We start from the raw sequence: 20883 nt of genomic DNA, 5'->3' as shown, positions 1-20883 counted from the left end.
CATATTTGTTCTCTGTGGATTTATACTTGCTTGCTTTTGCCTCAGAAGATGAGACAGATTTAGAATGAGTTAGTTTTCTAAGTTGGGAAAAATGAAATCATTTTCAGGCATTTTTAGCTTAAATTTTGTCACTGTGAAAAAGAAAGTTTACATTATCTGGAAAAGGAAAATGCAAGACTTCTGTRCCATCACACTGCAACAGTGTTACACGGGATAACTCCTGAGGTCACTCTAATTTGTGCTTAGCTTCCTAAGTCGCATATAAATTGYGAAAAGCACTGACAGCCTAAGCTGYTAGAGGTGGTAGGAAAAGTACCATTTTAGTTATATTCTTGAACATGGTGGACTCAAACTATCATGACCCTATAAATATGTATTTTGGATAAAAGTTTTATCTGTCTTTTGCTTTTTTTTTTTTTAACATGTCATCCATTCTTATCTCTACCTAGTTCATATAGAAATGTAAGAGCTTTTCACTGGAAAATGAAAATTATTGAGGAGAGTTAAGCAGTGCATTCTAAAATGAAGAAAACTTTATTAACCTAGAATATTACTTTTTCTTTAAATCATTTGAAGATTAAGCTACTTGAACAAATACAACCTTCCAAAAAAAAACAACAGGCAGATGGAGAAAACAAGAATACATCATGGATTCTGAACAGAGAGCAGTGAACATGAATTACAGGGTTGCTCTACAAAGCTACATGCTGTATTGATGTAATTTACTCAGAAAGATTTTTGGAGAGACAAAAGTGAAAACCAGTGTGTTTAACTAGCTTTAAATTGCTTTCTTTCTTATTTTATGAATTTCTTACCATATGGTAGATGAGTATAGGGCTGCCCTACTTCACTTCAGACACATAGTACAAGCTACTCCCTCATACTCTTTTAACATTCTTAAAATAAGCTTTATACAGGACAGTCTGCTCAAATACTTGCACAGGGAAAATAGAAACTGAAAGGAAAAATAAGACAAAAAAATGAACAAAAAATGCCCTAGAAGGCTTCAGGCTTAAAAGCAGTAGAAATCAGTCAATAAAGCTAGAACCAAATGATCTACTATCTGCTTTTCTAAAAGCTGTGGGAGAAGGAACTGGGATACACAAAAGAAAGGGTTTGAAATTCTGGATCCAGTAAAGCCAATGGCAACATCAACTGAAGCAGGATTTCACACACAGTTTTTACATTAAGGCTGACGAAGCATTATTTTGAATCTCTAGAAATAACATGAAAACAAAYGTGATGTATTTCCTCAAAAGGATTGTATTTTCTACAGGCAGCAGAAAGCAAACTATATTTTAGCCATACAATATATGGGGTATGTTGAACCCTGGGACACTACTAAGCRTGAAATACATTCTTCCTTTTAACTACTGAGATACTAAAAATTAACCAATAATTATCCCTGCACTAAGCRGACATTACTCAACAGTAAAGCTTTGGATTGTAGTTTACATAATTCAGTAACCTCCTTTTCTGTCTCCTAAGAGATTTCTCATATAGTTTTGTCCCRAACAACATCACTCCCAACATCTCAGTAGCTGTCTGTGCCTGTATACAGTGATGTACATGAACATGAAAGGTGAGTAAAAATGTAACAGATCAGACTATCCTCTAATCACTGTTCAGATTAAAATAAAACCAATATTTAGATTGGGGAGAACTCAAACGGGGAAAATCAAATATTGGATTTTACACTGTTATCTCAGTTCAACACATTCTTCATAAACAAAATATTCTCTATCATCCTTCTACTTGACATCTTCTGTGTTCTGCAGTATCTACTACTTAAAAAATAACCAAGTACATATATTAACATTTTTATCAAGCTATTTTTTCCAAGAAACTTGTAGCTTTACAAATATTTACACATCTAGCTGAACCTTCCTGGTATTCATTTAGTATTTTTTTTTCTTTCTTTTTTTTTTTTTAAAAAAAAGAAAAATGTTCAGGACTACTTAATATCTTTGGATGATTATTAATCAGAATGTGTGCATTAGCTTTTATCAAATCTAAAAAAAAAGGATTTATCAATGTTTGTAATTGAATTTTTATTTGATTTCAAATTAGGTTAGCAAGCTGTTGTTTCTAAAACAACATTATCCACTGTGTGTATAAAGGTCCAATCTGTACAATATTCTCAAAGTGTGCTAAAATTTGCCATTTTATGCCTTTTTTTTTTTCTATTTTTGATAGTAGTTTTGATCATGCTATAAGGATTGCAGATGTAAAGCACCTATGAAGTATACATACAAATTAAAAATTACAGTCAGGATGCAGACAGAACTTAAGACTGCATTTCAATATTTTGTATAAATAAAATCCTTAACCTAATTACTTCAAAGTTGTCTATTCTAACAAAAATTATGAATTCCTCAGTCATTTTAAGAATGTCCAGAACTACATCCCATCAATTTCATACAATCTTTTTAATAAGGTAAAATTTTTCATCAACAAGAAATTTGAGAATATGTCATTAATTTTGCTTCTAATAAATAATAAAATTCAAAATGAATGAGCAAACATTCCAAATTGTTTTCAATATATGTTACGGAATTAGACCTCTTAATTACAGATAGTTTGATCAACAGGGTTCTCGATACTGAACTCCTTATGTTGGTCATAACATTGCACAAGTAAACCATGAATTTCAAGAGAAAGACTTTTGCCTGTCTTAGAATTAAATAATCCAATTATGTAATTCAACTGTTTAATTCAAATATGTTTCTTATTTGTGGTAGGAGGAATTCGGTGAGGGTGCTATTTGACAGAGTAACATACTGCATTTATAGGACAATAAGTAAAAAWTTAATATTCTAGTACAGTGGACTATCCTATATTGGAGTACAATTTTTATGAATGCTTGTAAAGTTAGGTCTCCATTTAATATTTACACAGTTACTACTGAAATGACAAAAAAAAATCTAAAAAATAAAATCATTACACCCCAAATTACACTTCAAATTCTATAGACAAGGATTTGCTGATTTTAATCACATTTTTGCCTCATGCTTGTAATATATATTCCTTTTTAGAGGAAAGAAGTCAAGGCACACTGAAAACAGTAATTCACTGCATTGCTGGAAGACGTCAGAAAGAGTATAAATCTAATTTTTCTTTTCTCTTGTTAACTGCAGTGACAACGGTATAGCTTGCTCTAGTTGGAAGAAAGTGAACAAATTTTAAAAGAAAAYGTAAGTAGTTTTAAATTATTTGAGAGATTCCTTATTTACACTTTGATTCTTTTCTAGTATTGCCAAATAAATAAATAAAAGCTAGGCTACATTTCTCAGTTTGATGGATGCAACTATATTATAGTTCCTCCTTTAGTGTGAAAGCTGCATTCAGATCCAAATGGCCTACATGAATCTGATCTATCTAGGTCTTASTTAACAATTCTACATCCATTTGATATTCTTTACCTAGTGAAGATTTTTTGCATTGGCTTGCACACAGTTATAATACAGCTATGTTGATCTACATATTGTAGTACGTGAAGTTTGCCCTAGTTTTAGAAATACATCAAGTCATCTACCTTAAGGAGTCTCATAATTTTTCTTCATTTCAACAAAAACCTTGAGATACGCTARTGTGACCCCTTATATCCATTACAGCACAGATGCATACAAAAAATCATTCAAGAGGAACATTTCAACATTAAAGCATTAACCAATCAGGAAGCAAAATTGTTAAACTAAATTATTTAAAGGTTGAAATACTCTCTGACCAGATTTTTCCGGTAAAGCACAAAATAGCTCCTTGACTAAGGGCATTAATATAGTTTTATCTGATAGGAGGAAAAGAGAACATTAGGCAAGCATTAGTGAGTTAACCGTTAAAAAAAGTAACAAAGTACAGAATAAGATTAGTAAACCAGTACCACTATCACTGCTGCTATATAAGTGTTGAAACATGCATTTTAAACTACTTTTTAAAAACTTCTTAAGAAGAGGAAATACACTCATCTTCAACTGCACTTAAGAGTACACACATCATTAGTCCTTTCCTTTTTTAATCTTCGTTATCAGAGCCAGTTATAAGATAAAATATTCCAAGACTGGGATGTTCAAGGAGACTACCCTTTTCCATGAAGTTTGTGTAAGATAGGAAAGAACATAAAAATTAAGGATAATGCAATTTTACAGCTTACCAACTTTAGAACTGTTAGAAGACTCGTATCATCCTACCTCTGACAAGAAACACCRTTCAGATCATGTATACTTTGCTATAAGCTACTACTTCTAAGGAGCTGTTACGCGCTCTCATTTTGGTAGCTCTACTTGACCTTTCTTSAGTATGAAATGTCATGTATGTATGTTAAAACAAGCTTCAAAATGTTTACTGAGTATCTGAAGAACTCTAGAACTTGTACAGGCTAAGCAGAGTGAAAACCACCACAAAGATGACCTTTCAGAGAAGAAATGTTAAGATACAAGACTAGTTACAATTGAGAAGTTCGTCCAGTAAGATACAATCTTTGCCACTGCAAGGTGTCTGCTGATGGAATATGGTAAAACGATATGACAGAAAGATGCTTTTGTCATTCTTGCTCAGGTAAGTATCTCCAAATTTATAAAACAAAGTAAAAGCTTAAAAATGCACCTTCTGTAGAAAAGCACAGAAAGATACTCTGCCTTCATCCCTTTAAATCAATCTCTCATCAGCAATAATTTGACTAAAACAGGTCCAAACATAATCCTCCACACAAGAAGCAAATGACTTCTCAGAACATTCTTACTTGTGTAAGCCAGTACTTTAAGGGAATACGTAACTAACRTAAAATTCAAAGAATTAGCAGTAACTGTCAGCAGGGGAGGAGAGATCTTTTCATTATCTTAATTACCAATAATGAAAAATTGTCCTAGTTATTCTTGGTGACTCCTGATATTCTGAATAGGTTATATCCATTCAGCTSTCATTATTAAAACAGAGAAGCCACTATTATTATGTTGTTTTAAACATGTTAYTGGAAATATGAAGAAAGAAATTTGGGCTCCATTTTTTTCCAATTTCAGATTAAATGACCCAAAGATTTGAGAGTTAGTAGAGTATGAATCAAGAAAATGAGTACTTCAAGTGTTCACAGCCATAGTGTATCCTTGCACACATTCAAAACTGCTGATATAGTATTTTGGGAGAACTCGCTACAGTAAATTGGGTTATTTTACAAATACTTTCTATAAACAATYTATTTGATAATTTTCCAACAACATTTAAGTAATGCCTACTCATGCCATGCTACAGGGTTGATTACAGTATTCTCATCACACCTTGACTTCATAAATAAGGTCTTTTAAATCACTGAAATGCCTTAAAGAGTGCTATACTGTTCTACTAAAATAATCTAACAGAACCTATTCCCTTGAGTTTGTAGTAATAATGTGAGACACTACATAAAAAAAAGAAAGCATCCTAACACTTTGCAGAAGAAATTGCTCCAGCAAAGAAGTCAAGTCATTATAGCAAACAACAGCTACATTTCATCTTTGTAACCTATACGGACACAKTATTCTGCTCAAGAACAGTACTGCGAGAAATCAAAAATGACAGGCTGCTTAAAACAACTCGCTAATGGGTACAGTTTTTCAATAAATGTGTATGCCTAATACATTGTTTGATTGTCTGTAAAGTTACCCGCAGTATTTTTCAATATACATATTGCTTATGTAAATAAAAACATGGACAAAACATTACGGATTAGTTTCTTTAGTTGCTGGAATCGACAGTTAGCTTTCATCTCATCACTAGAGGAAGCTTTAAACTGGCCAGAATGGCTGCCCAAATGTCTGTGCCCTGTCTTCTTTCTGCCCCATTCTCACCCTTTCCTTTATATCAGCAAAAASTATATTCCTGTACTGTGAAATGCATAAAGCAATTAATCTGGCTGGATACTTGTACAGTTCTTTTCAGTGCAAGTGTTGGCTTGTGATGGCTTCATCTACAGTGAGAGAGGASAGTCTTCACTTAAATTCTGAAAGACTTAAAATTTTCACTTACAAGATGAAGAAAACATACCCTATCATTAATATTTTGTCCCTTCTGAATACCTCTCTTTGGTAATACTTGTCTGCATCCTATATTAATAAAGTAAGAAATGGAACAGTCCTAGCTCTAAACACAATGAAGCTAAAGTCTGTAAAACAAACTTTCAGTTTATGAAAAAAATAAAATAGCTATTGGAAATTGATGGTATAACACACATACTAAGTACAGTAGCCAATTTATTAATGTTTGAAAGATACTACCAAAGATGAAAAATCATTAAATAATACATTGTTTTATAGCACTATCAACTGCATTATTTTAACCTCTCTCACTTGATAATTTACCTGCACCATCATACTCCGAGAAATATGGCATAACACAAGTCCCAGTTTAGAAAAATGCAAAACAGATTAACATTTAGTTTAAAAAAATACTTAAAATTTTTGAAAAGAAAAGCTACTGTCAATATTCGTGTTTAATTTTGAGTATTTACATGGTCTGTTTCTGAAATCTTTTCAATCTGCAATATTAAATAAAATAATATAATCATTTAATTTCATAAAAAAATTTTACAGCTATTTTGTGTGTTTGGACTTTCACAACTACATATGCCTGACCAGAGTACTATTGCTAGGTGCAGCATCATCAGTCAAGTTCTCTGATCCACAGAGTCTGCAGATGAAGGTACTTTTGCCTTAAATATTGTTCATCTCAATTCCTGAGACACGTTCTGGTAATAAGCATGTCAGCAAGGTCTATTACAAAGCAATAATTTTTAACAAACATCTCATGACATCCTAATGACTACTTGTACAGCAGACAAAGAAGCATTTGTGTCCACTCTTTTGAAAGTCTATCTTCATTAAGCTGACAGTTTCTTTGCTATCCAGAATAAAAGTCCTAATAATTTTAAAACTGAAACATGACACAAAAGGAAAAAATACCGCTCTGCCCCCTTCCCCGCCAAGAGGAAGGGCAACAAATACTTGACTCTATGTTTAAGGCATGCTTATGCATTACATTCACATGATATCCTCATATTTTCATCCCTTTGGGGGAAGAGGGAGAGGAAYTTAAACTTGCTTGTTCCGGCTTTAATGAGTTTAAAAATCTAATCTGAGCTAAAAATGTTCCTTCTACCAGTAGGGCACCGATTTAACAGAATCTATTCTTTGCCTATTAAGCAAGAGGAGAAAAAAAAAAAACAGATCTCCAAAACTCAGTGAAAGGATACTTTCACACATGGAATTTTAACAGAAGTTATGTTGAAAAAAGTTGGTGGAATGCACTCAACTAGACAAATTGAAAATCTTACATTGCCACACAGCCAAATCTTTCAATACCAATTTAAAGGATACACAAGCAGCAAAATAAATGAAACATGAGAGAATAGCRTTACTAATTTACCTAAGCAGCCAATTCATCTCAACGATTTAGCAAGAGGTTCTATTTCAATATGAAGCCACCAAAACAAAGCTCCCCTTATTTCTGTTAAAAACATGTAGGCTTTTTTAAACCAACAACAGCTTTTCACTTTTCGTGCAACAATTCTGGTCTTTGGAGAGTCACTGAAAACAAATAACCACAAAATACTTTAAAACTACCACTACCTATGCAGAATACCAAATATATTACAGAATAAGACAATGCAAATACTTGCTTAAATTTTGGCTTCATGCATAACTGCATTTTCAAAAAGTAACCAAAAATCCTACTGTATATTTTTACAGTATGTTATGTTCCACCTTCTAGAAGTAGTAAGAACACATATAACTATGAACATGAGAAGATAAACACGACACATTGTAATCAAATAAATGTTTTTATCTTACTACCTAAAGAAGGTGAAAGGTAAATTTTTATAATCTAATTTCACTTCAACTTTATTAAACTGTCTACATTATTCTGTGAGTGGGTGCACATGCACAGGCACACACAGAAATAGTGATATCTACATACAGTTTACACAAATATTTACATACATATGTTATATACATCAACTAATACGACTGCATGATTTTCAATGTAAAAAGCATAGGCTTCCTTCTTGCACATGTAACTGTTGCATTGGTCTTACAAAGTAATATAAACCTTTTGCAACAACTGTCTAGGCACATATCATAGCTGATTCCAAGTTTTTATAGCTTGCAGTTTTTTTTTAAAAAAATACAATACCTAGAACACTGTTATCAAACAAATATGCTTTATTGGCATCTAAAAACAAAATGCACCCAACATTAAAATGTACTTTTTCATTTTTTTTAAACCCACTGCAGTACGAGGAACAAATCACAAACACTTACTTTAGAGAAAACAGAGACTATAGTGTAGATTTTACAAAATCACTTTTAATCTCTGTGTTATGCTCCTTAAATGACATGGGCCACTTCTTTTTCTGCCAAATTGTAGGAACATAAAATATCACAGCTTTGTCTATACTTTAAAATTCTGCAGCAGCCTAAAAACACGGACAAGATACACCAGCACCTGTTTTCAAGTATAACAATTTCGATAGCCAACCTAAGGGAATTATCTAAAAAATTCCATTTTCTTCCATAGGAAGTCTTTGTTTGACAAGCTGTTGTTTTATCTTTGTGAAATTAAAAGCGAGTGGGGGCAAGTTTATGCTTTACCAGAGAAATAAAAAAATGTTTACCTACCATGTTCAAATTAAGAACAGTATTCTATACAAGTCAGTTGTACAGTTATTTAAGTGAAAGATGAACATGAACATCAGATTAACTTAATTCTGGCAGACAAAAACRAACTGCTACGGTCCAGTCAGCCATTTATCTATTACAGAGAGATGACAACTTTACAAAAGGTATCTTTTACCTACTGAGTGATGATTATGTCCCCTCAGTTTCTGTGCTTTCTACCACTGGTTCACTTTCTATATCAGCTTCTGTGTCACTCTTCTCTTTGTTTATCTCGCTGGAAGATGTCAGTTTTTCATAAAGTTCTGGATCGTCCTGCACCTGCGCAGTTGGTGGCTGACTTTCTGTCTCTGTATTTTCACCATTTACCTGGGGCATATTATCAGCTTTGCGTTGTGAACTGGCCCCATCAAAATATTCAAAAACCCTCGGATGTGGAGGGGGGATCCAGTTGTTTGACATTCTGTCTCTTCCAAACCTGTTTCCGTTAATTTCTCTGCAAAAATTAAAATCTCTGTCATCTCTATCCCTCTGTCTTTCCCAGGGTCTTCTGCGGTCATCAAAATCTCTGTGAGCATCCTGTTCATATCCTCTATTCCAATTGGGACCACCTCTATTGTCAAACCTATAGTTTATATGCCGAAACCTCTCTCTGTCTTCATGGAAGCCTTTAGGGCCACCATATATAGGGAAGGTATGGTGCTCTCTTTCATCGTAATCTCCTCTCTGTCCCCAGTGCTTCTCTGAATTGAAACCAAAATGCTCCCTTCGACCAAGATTATCTATACCTGGTCTTCCAAAATTCTCTCTCATGTCTACATGTGGTCTTGCAAAATGTTCTCTTCCATCCACTGGAGGTCTTCCTAAACCTTCTCTTGGATCAACAGGTGGTCGTCCAACAGAATCTCTGACATCCACTGGAGATGGTCTATTAAGATTATCTCTGTTTTCTACTGGAGGAAAGCGATAATCTCTGTCTCCTTCCTGTTGAATGTTATCACCTCCAAGCGGGAGTCTTTTCTCTGAATTAGAAATGCCATCAATATTTTGTCTTCCTGGTGTTCCAAAAGGTCTTTCTGTTTGATTAAAAATATCTCCTGGGGGAAAAGGGCCTCGAGGTGGTGGGTGAAGAGATGGATCAAGGATTGCTGGAGGAGGAATACTGCGCTGTGGTGGTATTCCAGGCTGCATTAATGGAAACCTTGGTCCAGGTGAATGGGGCATTAGGCCTGGACGGATATCCAAAATAGGCATTCCTGGCATCCTTTGATTGCTAATATTTAAATGAGCCATATTTTGAACACCAGCTGGATGCTGCATTGCCATAAGTCCAGAACTATTTGAAATATTTGGTGGTGGCACTCCCATAAGTCCAGAACTACTTGAAACATTGGGTGGTGGCATTATGAGAAGCCCAGAGCTGCTGGAAACACTGGGTGGCTGTACTCCTACCAGAAGTCCTGAACTGCTTGAGACAACAGGTGGCTGCATTCCCGTCAAAAGCCCAGGGCTGCTTGAGACACTGGGTGGATGCACTCCAGATAGAAGCCCTGAACTACTTGAGACATTTGGTGGTGGCACTCCAGCCATAAGTCCAGAGCTATTTGAGACGCTGGTTGGCTGAACTCCACCTGTAAGAGAAGAGCTACTGGAGACGTTGGGTAGCTGCACTCCTCCTGCAAGACCAGGACTGCTTGAAACAGTTGGTGGTTGCACTCCTCCCACAAGCCCAGAGCTGCTTGAGACATTTGGTGGCTGTACTCCCCCTGCAAGTCCAGAGCTACTTGAGACACTGGGTGGCTGCCCTTCTCCAGTAAGCCCAGAACTGCTTGAAACGGTGGGTGGCTGCACTCCTCCAACTAGTCCAGAACTACTTGAGACATCATTTTGCACTAAAATGCAGCAACAAGAAGAACAGTTAACAGAAATTACTAATGTAACACAGAGCATCCAAAGTAAAGTTGCAGCTTAATCCATTATTCAATTAACGCAGTTAGAGTGACGAAACAGACAAGATCTGTCACTGTTTCTGTATAACGAACATACACCATTTTAATTACATACATGATAAATGGACAGTAAGCCACTATGTCTACACAGTAAAGAATGTAGAGCAGCTTAAAAATGACAGATCTCACAACCATCACTCAATTTGTGAAAGTGTCAAAATCTTTGAAATAATTCTATAAATATTACACTATTCTACCCCTCTCCTACTCCCTTCTACTGCCACATGCAGAAAGAACGCACTTCTAAAAAGTATTCTTAAAAGGCTCCCAGTGGTTCAGCTGTACAAGTCTACAAAGACTTGCCTCCTGAGCATGAGATGCCAGAAATCAACCATCAGATGCTGATAAAGGTGATTCCCATCACTCCTTCATCTTTAATTGAAAATGAAAACTGGCCTAAAACTTCCTATTCTGTGGTTATTAGTGCAATGGAATAGGATCTGCATAAAAATTCAAAGGTATAATGTCTCTTGTATGTGAAAATATCGGACAATAAAAACATTTCTTACCAGATCTATTGTTTTCACTGGAAGAAATTTGAAGTTCTGTAAGATGTGAGCCTTTTTCATCTGATTCTGGTTTGTTGCTTGGAAGAGGATTAAAAATACTTCCAGTAGATAATGTTGGAGTGGCTATATTGCTACCAACTGTGCCAACTGGTAGAACAAGGCTAGTAAAAGGAACATCTTTCATTGCCTCTTGTGTAATTGGTAATGGAGGCTGCACTAACGCTGCAGAGAAATAACAGAAGTGTATCACTATAAGCATACTTTCAGCCTTTTAGTTCAGTTCGGCAAAGGTCAAGCTGTCAGATCACATAATCAAAAAAATTACTATTTTAATTAATATTTAATTAATAAGTTACTGTTTAAGAAACTGTTTTAATTACAAGATTTATGATGTTTCTGATAATACTTTTTATCCTCAATCAGTACATTAGCAATTAATTTTTTTGTAGCAACCATGAACTGCAGGCAATCTAAGCAGTAAGTATTTTTTAGCAGACATTTTAAAATATTGAATGGATACAGTCAAAAGACTGAAATAAAATAAATTATTATAAGTTACTCAGCAACACCAAATAGTTCAAGTAACAAAAACACCAGAATATGTATACAACCAGGTTCAAATATTAAATCATAAATATGAATAAAAAATAATACAGTTGTCATAATTTTTTTCAATTGCTTTATGGTAAGTATTATTTTTCAGTCAACTTGAAAGGCTCTGTAAATCTTTTTCTCAGTATCTACTTAATRCAGATAACTAATAACCTGTACTTTACTATTTTCCGTTAGATAGAATTAACATTTGATTAATTAACAAGTAGTACATCAAACAATTAAGCTTTTCATGACATATGACAATCATTAGAACAACTAAACTTACGTGTTGGAACTACCGGTGGGACAACCGGTGGTGGGACAACAGGTGGTGGGACAACAGGTGGGACTGGGGGAGGCATAAAACCTATATGGAAAAAATTACATTATTACAATGGAAAGAAAGTAAAATTATACTTTCAAAATCTCACTAACAGCACTCATCCTGAAATGTTGCCTCAACATTCATCTTTCAGTTTCCACATTTTCCAATGACAAAAGAGTAATGTTGAGAATTTTTTCTTTTTGTTTAATTTTTACCAAAGATCAAAAAGAATTCAGCTTTAATGCTCTCCACTGAATGCACTGATAGGAAATAATATCAAGTTAGGCATAAGAAATTCTATACTAGATTAAATTAGAGATTCAAAGGTCAACTCACTCCAATAGCAAACAACAGCTGATAGAAAAGTATACGAAGCATGATATTACACAGACCACACAAAATTTCAACTTCTTTTTTACTAACCTACCTGGAGGTGGCTGTGAAGGGTTGAAACTTGCTCGCAAGAAGGGCGGAGGAGGAATTGCGCTATAACCAGGAGGAGGGACAGACATTGTGACAGGAAACGCAGGTGGAACTAAGCTAACAGCAGGCACAGCTGGAGCTACTGGAATCTTTTTTGATGAGAAAAAAACAAATAAACAAACAGGTAACTTCAATACTTACAGTATTCAATGACACTGAAAGAGGGATAAACTGACTCAACTGTAATTCTGGTAAGCAGTGAATGTACCAAAGGCTTTGGATGTATTCTACAGACACAGAAGTAYGAGATGGCATTCTGGAATAATATCTACTCTACAGATAAACAAGAATCCTGGAAGAAGAATTCCTAAATTCTAAACAGAATTGAAAATACATGGTTAGATACTGTAATTATTCAACAACAAAAAAATGGGAGACAACCTATGGGAGACACAGGAATACAAACAGGAAGAGAGAAAGAAAAGGAAGAAAAATATAGATAAAAAGGCAATTTAAGAGCACTTAAGGACAATGATTCCATTTCCATTAGAAAAATTCTCGTATTTTAGAACAGTACTGGAAACTTGAGAGCTTAGTTTCAGGTCAATAAACCTGATGAAACCCTGAAAATGATCTCGTATTTCTCAAACCTCTATGTCGAGTTATGCCTTTTGATTCAATGCAGAATGTTAAGAGTAATAAGCAGCAAATTAAAAGATTAAATATATATATATTTAAGTATATACTGATCACAGTGTATGCTAGGGGACAGACGAAATAAAAAGAACAACTTTTTTGAGAAGAAAGCTCAAACTTCCACAAAGGACATGCAAAAATATTACCTTTCATACTAATTTTAATGACAGCTCAAGCATGAATTAGAATACAAATTTTAAAAAATATATATATTCAGCAGCTGCTTTTCATTTTGCAATTTCATTTGGTCATAATAAAAAGGATTTGAAGATTTTGACAAAAAGCATCTGAATACATATTTGATAAACATGTACAGTGTGGTATACTTGAGGAAAAATACACTACGTTCCTCCAGCCTTTCACCATACTTTATTACTGATTAGAAGTTAATAAAAATTCTGTTTTATCAGAAAGAAGAAAATGTAGCAGAAAGTCAGACTCTCATGAATTACTCCATATACCATATTTCAACAGCATACTCCTTTGAATAACAACTCTTTTAAAGATAAGGTTCTCCCTATGAAATTCTGCCTAAAATTACTGACAAAGTAATCCAAACTTTTATTCAAACCTGATACATATGGGGAAATGCAAATAGGTAATATGCAGAAGTGAAAATAACACTGAGTTGCTTACTATACAGAAAGATGCTCTGGTGGTTTGCTCACTATAATTTCTCTTTAAAAAACTAAGGTGCCAGCACTTTTAGTAGTCATTCCATCATCAGCATTTAAGTCCTTATTAGAGAGCCTACTGAAGTTTGGAATACTTTGTGCTAAAGCATGAGATTAAGGACTCTGCTAAACCATGCAACTGAATCTTCCCTAAAGTATTTCCGAGATAAATACATATCTAACTCAGCAGCTTATCTGTATTGAATAAAAACTTCCCCCTCAGATCTGTGGAGGTTTTGTAAACCCAAACGTTAATACAAACCTGCAGCATAGTGACTGGTTGCGTGTAAGCCTCTGTCTGCGTTGTAATAACTGTGCTCTTATCAACTGCAGTACTCTGCGTAGTTTGAATATTTTCTTTAGCAGCTTCTGAGCTTCTGGCTGTTTCCCATTCTTAAAAAAGGTATGTTTTTATATAAAAAGATAATTAAGGTGTTATTTTGGTTCACACACTAAAAAATCCTCTTGTATCTTAAATAGCAAATTTTAAACTGCTATCTACAGTCATTACAAATGATCTCCAAAATTATTATTAAAACACCAAGTGAAATTATAGTTTTTTTTTAAATAATATAAAAAACTAATCACCTGCAATATATTTTTAACTATGCCTATAAACAAATTGAATTTTTAAACATGCCAAGCTTTTTCAGCAATCGTTCTGTAATTGGTAACATAATCTATGTTCCACTTTTCTACATGCTGCTATTCACAACACACCTATGTTAACACTGCCTAGCTTATAAAGAGAGGATCCTCATTTGAAACAAAACATTCATCAAATTTCTTCCTTTCTCCTCTTCCTCAGAATCACTTCCATCAACACAAGGAAAAAAGTTTTGCATTTGAAGTATAATATAATTTATTCAAGAAGTGTAATRTAACTTATTCAATGTATTTCAATAATGTTTCACATTTCAATTCTTCTGGCATTTATATACAATTTTTACTTAAAATAATGGGTGCATTTTGACCCGAAAAATTACTGTCTCTAGTATAAAACTGGATTAATTYACTGTCACATTCTGTAAAGAGTCCAGTCATTTGGTGCATTTACAAGCTAGGACCATTTCAAGAAAAAAACTTGTGAATTTTTTCACAAACCTGACAAACCTCTCTCAATTGAGCTATGGTTTTGGGAAAAGATCTGACATTATCTACTTCTTGTCTCTTTGGCTTTAGGGAAAAAATACATAAAGGTTCAGCTAACTGACACCTATCTGGACAAGTACCAACTCCAACTTAAGTCTTACACCTGAGTATAAGATTTTTCACAGTCACAACCTGTTCCTAAATTTTATACAAATTAGTATTTCACATACTTGGAAACCAGTATGTAGAAAATTCAGAACTACTTTTAAAAATGCTGATCTTTACTGTCTTGCTTAAATTCATCCTCCTGACAACTGAAAACACTGCCATGACAATGAGTTAGTTATTCATCTACAAAGACCATCTAGGTATCAYGATATCAGTGCCATTTATATCATAAACAAGTAGATAGTAAAATTAATGTAAACTGAAAAGAGTTTGTATTATCTAAAATAGTAAACTTCTGAGGAGTGGCAATTTTCAGGGGAAAAAAAACATTTTCTAATTATTACAATCATCTCCATACCAGTATTTACTGTCTCCTGGTCAATCATACCGCCTTCAGCAAAGCCATCCAAATCATCCAATTTTACTTTCTCCCAAGGGATATATGAAACTCCCAGATCCACATCCCAGAACTGCTTATACTCTGTTTTCACACCTTTATTTAAAGCCCAGGCAATCTGAAAACAAAACCCAACCAGATAATCTAGTTAAACCAAAAATCCAATAAACAGAACATTTAAGATAAYTTCCTTCATATGTCTGCCACTTAAGATCAGTCTTGAATGTCTACTTSTTGAAGTTTTTAAAATAATTAGCAGAAAGTTGACTAGGCCTCTGCAATGAAAGGCATGTAGAAGATTGAGTACATTAAAAAGCTTGAATTTGTTCTACATTAATTCTAACAGACATATGCAGAAATTAAAAGCACAGTATCTCTAGGACTTGTCCTAAAGCATCACAGGAAGTAGAAAAACTACAGATCTGCTCAGCTTTTAAACTACTTATCTCTGTAAGAATACTCCCAAATGTAGTATCAAGTGATTCATATGGTCGGGTACCGACTTAGGCTGTTTACAGTCTTGAATTCTAATTATCAGCATATATATAATGTATTTTCCAAGTACTTCCTAAGCAACAAGTTATAATATAATTTGCCTGGAAAACCTGCATTTTACAGGGAGAGGAAAGAAAATAACCTACCTCTTATTGCTTCATTTTCCTTTTTCATTTCATGCATCTGAACCAAAAGCTTTCAAGTGATGAATCAACATACTAAAAACTATTGTATTTGAAATAGAACAGCATTCAYAGATTAAAATAAACTTACTTTAATAATTTTAGATCCAATTTTATAGGACCCAGAACTAAGTTTCTGAAGAGCACGATACGCATCTTGTCTATGAACCATGCAGACATAAGCACAACCTCTTGGGGGAATCATCTGTGAAAAAAAGCAATRGTCTTAAAAAGTAGGAAAAACAGTGACATATCAACAGTAAATGAATGCTAATATTAAATACTACTACTACTATTAATTTTGAGCATTATCAAAACTTGAGAGTGACACTGGCAAAGTATTCCAATTATAACATTTCTAACATGAAGAAGCAGGTCGAAGAGCGAGCGCTAAAGATGGAACAGAAGCAGGCTAAACTGGGAGCTATAACAACTTCAGAAAATGAGAGGTTCCTACCTCTTCTCAAGCTCTGAATTACTGAGAGCTGAGTAACAATCTTGCACAGCAGTGCAATACTAGTGATTAAAAGTAACTTGGTGTTTTTGAGGGGCAGAGATCTCATCCTGAAGCTTGATTCCTACTAGCTTTAATGTTTAATTTAGGAAAGAAAAATACAGTGTGTCATATAATATTACATATAGTGTTAAACAGTAACATACTGAACAACAGAAATATTTAAGATGAYTAATTTTAATACAGTTGTTATAAAAATAAGATTACACAGCAACATTATCCTAGCTAACTGAAGTTTTGTGGAATGCCTAGGATAAGATACTTATAGCATGGTTTGTCTCTGAAATGTGGTAAGTGCTGGGACATGCACTTGTTGCTAATTTCTTTTGAAATTTGTTCATATTTAAGATATCTTACTTAAATGCTAATCCTTGCAAATCAAAATGAGACTTCAATGACAAGCTATGGGCTTTTTTAACTTGTAAAACATCCTGCAATGCCATAAAAAATATTCTTGACCAGTTACATATCTCATACGAAAAATAATGAAAAACATCTGAAATCTGAAATGAATGAAATTGTATGAAAAGCACTGTAAAAGCACTAGAGTTGGAACAATGCAGATTCCTCCCATGTAGATATGCTATTCTAGGAGAAAAAGACTTTTCTCTCAAACTACAGTCAACACTGAAGTATGACTCTAAATGACGCAATAATCATGAGAAATATGTTGCCTACTAACCKGTACCTTTTTTATCATCATATTTTCAAATGAATATTTGTTTTTACTAAATTTCCTCTGTTTTTTCTAAATATTTTATCCACATTGACTCCACTTACGCACTCTTCTGTATGGGATGTAACCAAAACAATATGGACACAAGTCAGTCTGTGTCCATTAGCCCAGCAAAGTGAAACCTGCCACAGTGCTTCATCACAAAAAGAGAAAAGACATAACCTTGTATTTGTTAAGAACTGATTTTAAAATTTTATTACCCAATTTTATAGTTAGTACTTTGAAAGAGTCTTTTTACTATGAAATGCAATACTTATACTATTTTAAAAGTCAGTACATGGAAATCAACAAGAAAACATCATAGCTATAGCTTCTAAACAGTGACACGTTACAAATACAACTTTCAGCTGCCTAAAGGAATTTTGAGGCATAAGCCAGTTTAAATTGCTAGTATGTGATCCTTGAAAATGGACTCACTTACATTAATAGATTCTATTTGTCCAAATTCTTCAAACAAATTGGTTAAATCCTGCTGTGTAGCCTTCTTGTCTACTTGACCTACCCAAAGAGTAGTACTGCAAACTGTGAAGAGAAACATTCATATTAATTAAAAAAACAAATTTTTGCTTATATAATAATTTTTAGCATGGATTTAAAACGCTCTATAATAAACAGAAAAATCACTCATCAAAAGTAGGAACTGTAACACTACAGAGATCAAGTGAATTAACAAAAAGGTTAAAAGACACTATATGGGTATTTAATAGCAAATTTAATATTTGCTTCACCCCCCTCCCCCCCAAATCAAAACCATTCCTTTAGCAGAGATGAAAAAAAATTACAGCTTATTATAGCTATGGTAAAATGCAAAAGTAATACTTATAAAAAAAACATTTCCATTCAATGTTCTATAAAAGATGTCTGTAGGATTTAAAGTCAGATTTAGCAAAGTAAGACTAAATTCTAAGGGGCTAAATATGTAGTTTTAAACAAGTATGTATTATAAAGGGAACTTAACTACAGTACTGTGCACTACATTGTCACCTGGAAAAAAATGGAAGCTGTACTTTTACTTTACTTTGGGTAATACATAATATTTTTGCTGCAGCTACGTTAACCACAATGCTTTCTAGCATCRTCCATTTGTATAAAAAAGCACTGTAGAGTTCCACAACAAATACATGTTAAAGATGCCTGTTCAAATGTTTTTTGTTGATATTCTTTTAAATTGTCATATAAATTATTATAGTCCCTTTCTTTCTCCCCGCAAAATTCATGAGATGASTTTTCAACGTATATAACAACAATCTGGAAACACAAACTTGCTTGAGGCCCACCACTTAGCTGAAGACATCCATGATTAAGCTTTAATGATTGGCCTATTCAGCAAACTATCCAACATTTGTACTGTACACTTTAACCTAAATTTTATCAGCATACCAAYATTCAAATCAAGCTCTGATCATCTTCAAAGGTACCATAAAAGCAAGCATTAAAGATAAAGCAGATTGTAACTCAGGCACAGCTATTGCTACTCTTTCTTTAAAAGTAAAATCATCAGCAGAACAGTATGATAATTGCTTTCATCTAAGATTAAATGCTGTATCTGTGTAAGATGTAAAAAATGCATTAGTTACAGAACTGTTAAGTAAAATTTTGGTTGTTTAAATAACGTACGTAACAGTACTCAATCTAAATTTTGGGGTTTTTTTCAAWCAAAAGATAAAGTCTTTACCCTTAATTTTTCCTCAAATTTTATTCCCTAGATTATTTTAATAATTCCCTAAATTTTTAAAACAGTAAGCATCTAGTACTTACCACTTAGTGTTTTTGACCGTATAGGAGGTAGTCCCTTTTTCTGACGTTCCTTTTCCCTYTCCCTAGCCCTTCTTTCACTGGAGTATGATCGAGATGACTTTCTCTTCCTTTCTCTTGATCTTGAGCGTGAACGTTTTCTGTGYTTACGCTTACGAGAACCAGATCGTGATCTAGATCTTCGTTTTCTTGGTGACCTACAAAATACTTAAATTTAGTATGCTGAGTTTGAGGAAAAAAATTACTAATTGCTGTTTTCTCTTAACCACATATTTAAAGTATGATACAGACATTTCCTTAATGTTTACTCAAAATTTTTCAGGAATTAAACTTACTGTCACTACTGTGAGGAACAGAACATATAGCCTGAGCTCACGGTTTCTGTTTTTCTAGCATAGAGAACCTGTCCAACTGGTTAGCTTTAGTTAGTTATATTTGTTATTTGAGTAAGTCTTAAAAATTGAAGTAGGTCATAGGTATGCAAAACAAACTGCCATACAAAAAGTCTTCACTTAGTGTACTACTTTCTGTTCATTGGCAAAACTGCTCATGACAGTTCTGCAAAATACAAAATTGAGAATGAAAATCACAAGCGTCAACTTGGTTTCTGAAAAACATTATCTACTTAATACAAGTTCACTAAGAAACCTTGAACGAGATCTTGAACGTGTTCTTGATCTTGAACGAACAGCTGATTTCTTTTCTTCTTGTTCAAAAATCTCCTCTTCAGCCACATCTTGTCCTTCATCTATATCCATGTCCTGTGGTCAGACATAATAGTCAGTAACTTTTAATAAATATAGTAAATACAAGTATGTAAGAAAATTTTATTTCTTCTATTTTACTTATTTTGAAATTATCTTAATACTATGTGTTTTCCTTTATATTTCCATAACCAAATTTAAAATAGTTTTACCTGTTGTTGAATATCCATTGAATCATCTACATTTGTGTCCACTTCTAAAAACTGCTGTTGACTACTCCCTTGTGAAGGTGATGCAGAGTGCTCTGAGCCAAAATTTCCCTCTGGATTTTCCTCAGGGCTTGCCTGAAAAGCAAATAATAATATAATCACAAAAAGCCTCATAATTCAAACTGCTTATTATGTCAAAATATAAGCTTACATGAAATAATTGCTCAAGTATTTCTGAGAAACAGTTTATTAAGTGTTTCTTATTTTCCCAATTCCAAAGACTGTTCAGCAATTATCTGTTGAGAACGACAACCAGCCAGATGTCACTCCACTTCATTGTAAGTATTGTCATAAAATACATAATTTTTAAAGACTTTAGTATTCCTGACAATATAAAATATTACTATTTATTTGCTGAATCAAAAAGCAAAGTACACTATTTGTTGCTCCTCATTTGGCTAGCTAGAAAACAAAAACAGACAGGACAAACAATAGCAATGGCAGGCACATACACAGCAACACTCAGAAGATACTCATTGCTCATCTGTGCACATGCATTAATAAATTATATGTTGTTATAAATAAAATGAAAATATTCACAAGAACTAGTTAAAACATTTACATTCAGTTTCAACATTTCATACATAGTGTGATTTAAGACAATAAATTACTACAGCATAAAGGAGGTTCCTGTGTCACTTCTGTCAATGTGTTAACTATAAGCAATCTAACAAAACAGGCAGTTCTGAAAAAACCCAA

At 33.7% G+C, this 20883-nt stretch overlaps 1 protein-coding gene across 4 annotated transcripts in view; it reads right to left on the bottom strand.

Annotated features, from left to right (window-relative positions):
* The window catches only part of SCAF8 (SR-related CTD associated factor 8), a 95920-nt gene that overhangs the window by 31045 nt on the left and 43992 nt on the right, over positions 1-20883 (bottom strand). For 3 of the 4 annotated variants that reach the window (XM_085297981.1, XM_085297983.1, XM_085297985.1), the window contains 11 exons: positions 20128-20259; positions 19860-19972; positions 19215-19408; positions 17878-17978; positions 16298-16411; positions 15491-15647; positions 14135-14265; positions 12507-12651; positions 12041-12121; positions 11161-11382; positions 8172-10534 (listed from right to left, as the gene is read on the bottom strand). In XM_085297981.1, coding sequence (XP_085154107.1) covers positions 8835-10534; positions 11161-11382; positions 12041-12121; positions 12507-12651; positions 14135-14265; positions 15491-15647; positions 16298-16411; positions 17878-17978; positions 19215-19408; positions 19860-19972; positions 20128-20259 — 3090 coding nt within the window. In that variant the 3' untranslated portion in view covers positions 8172-8834. Of the gene's footprint in view, positions 1-8171; positions 10535-11160; positions 11383-12040; positions 12122-12506; positions 12652-14134; positions 14266-15490; positions 15648-16297; positions 16412-17877; positions 17979-19214; positions 19409-19859; positions 19973-20127; positions 20260-20883 lie in introns of those variants that run through there. The other variant, XM_085297982.1, reaches the window with a different exon arrangement.

Source organism: Rhea americana, unplaced genomic scaffold (genome assembly GCF_003343005.1).
Source record: "Rhea americana isolate MKP2758 unplaced genomic scaffold, rheAme1 scaffold_134, whole genome shotgun sequence".
NCBI classification, from domain to species: Eukaryota; Metazoa; Chordata; class Aves; order Rheiformes; family Rheidae; genus Rhea; species Rhea americana.
The sequence above is the reverse complement of the archived record's forward strand: the minus strand, read 5'-3'. Positions and strand labels throughout refer to the sequence as shown.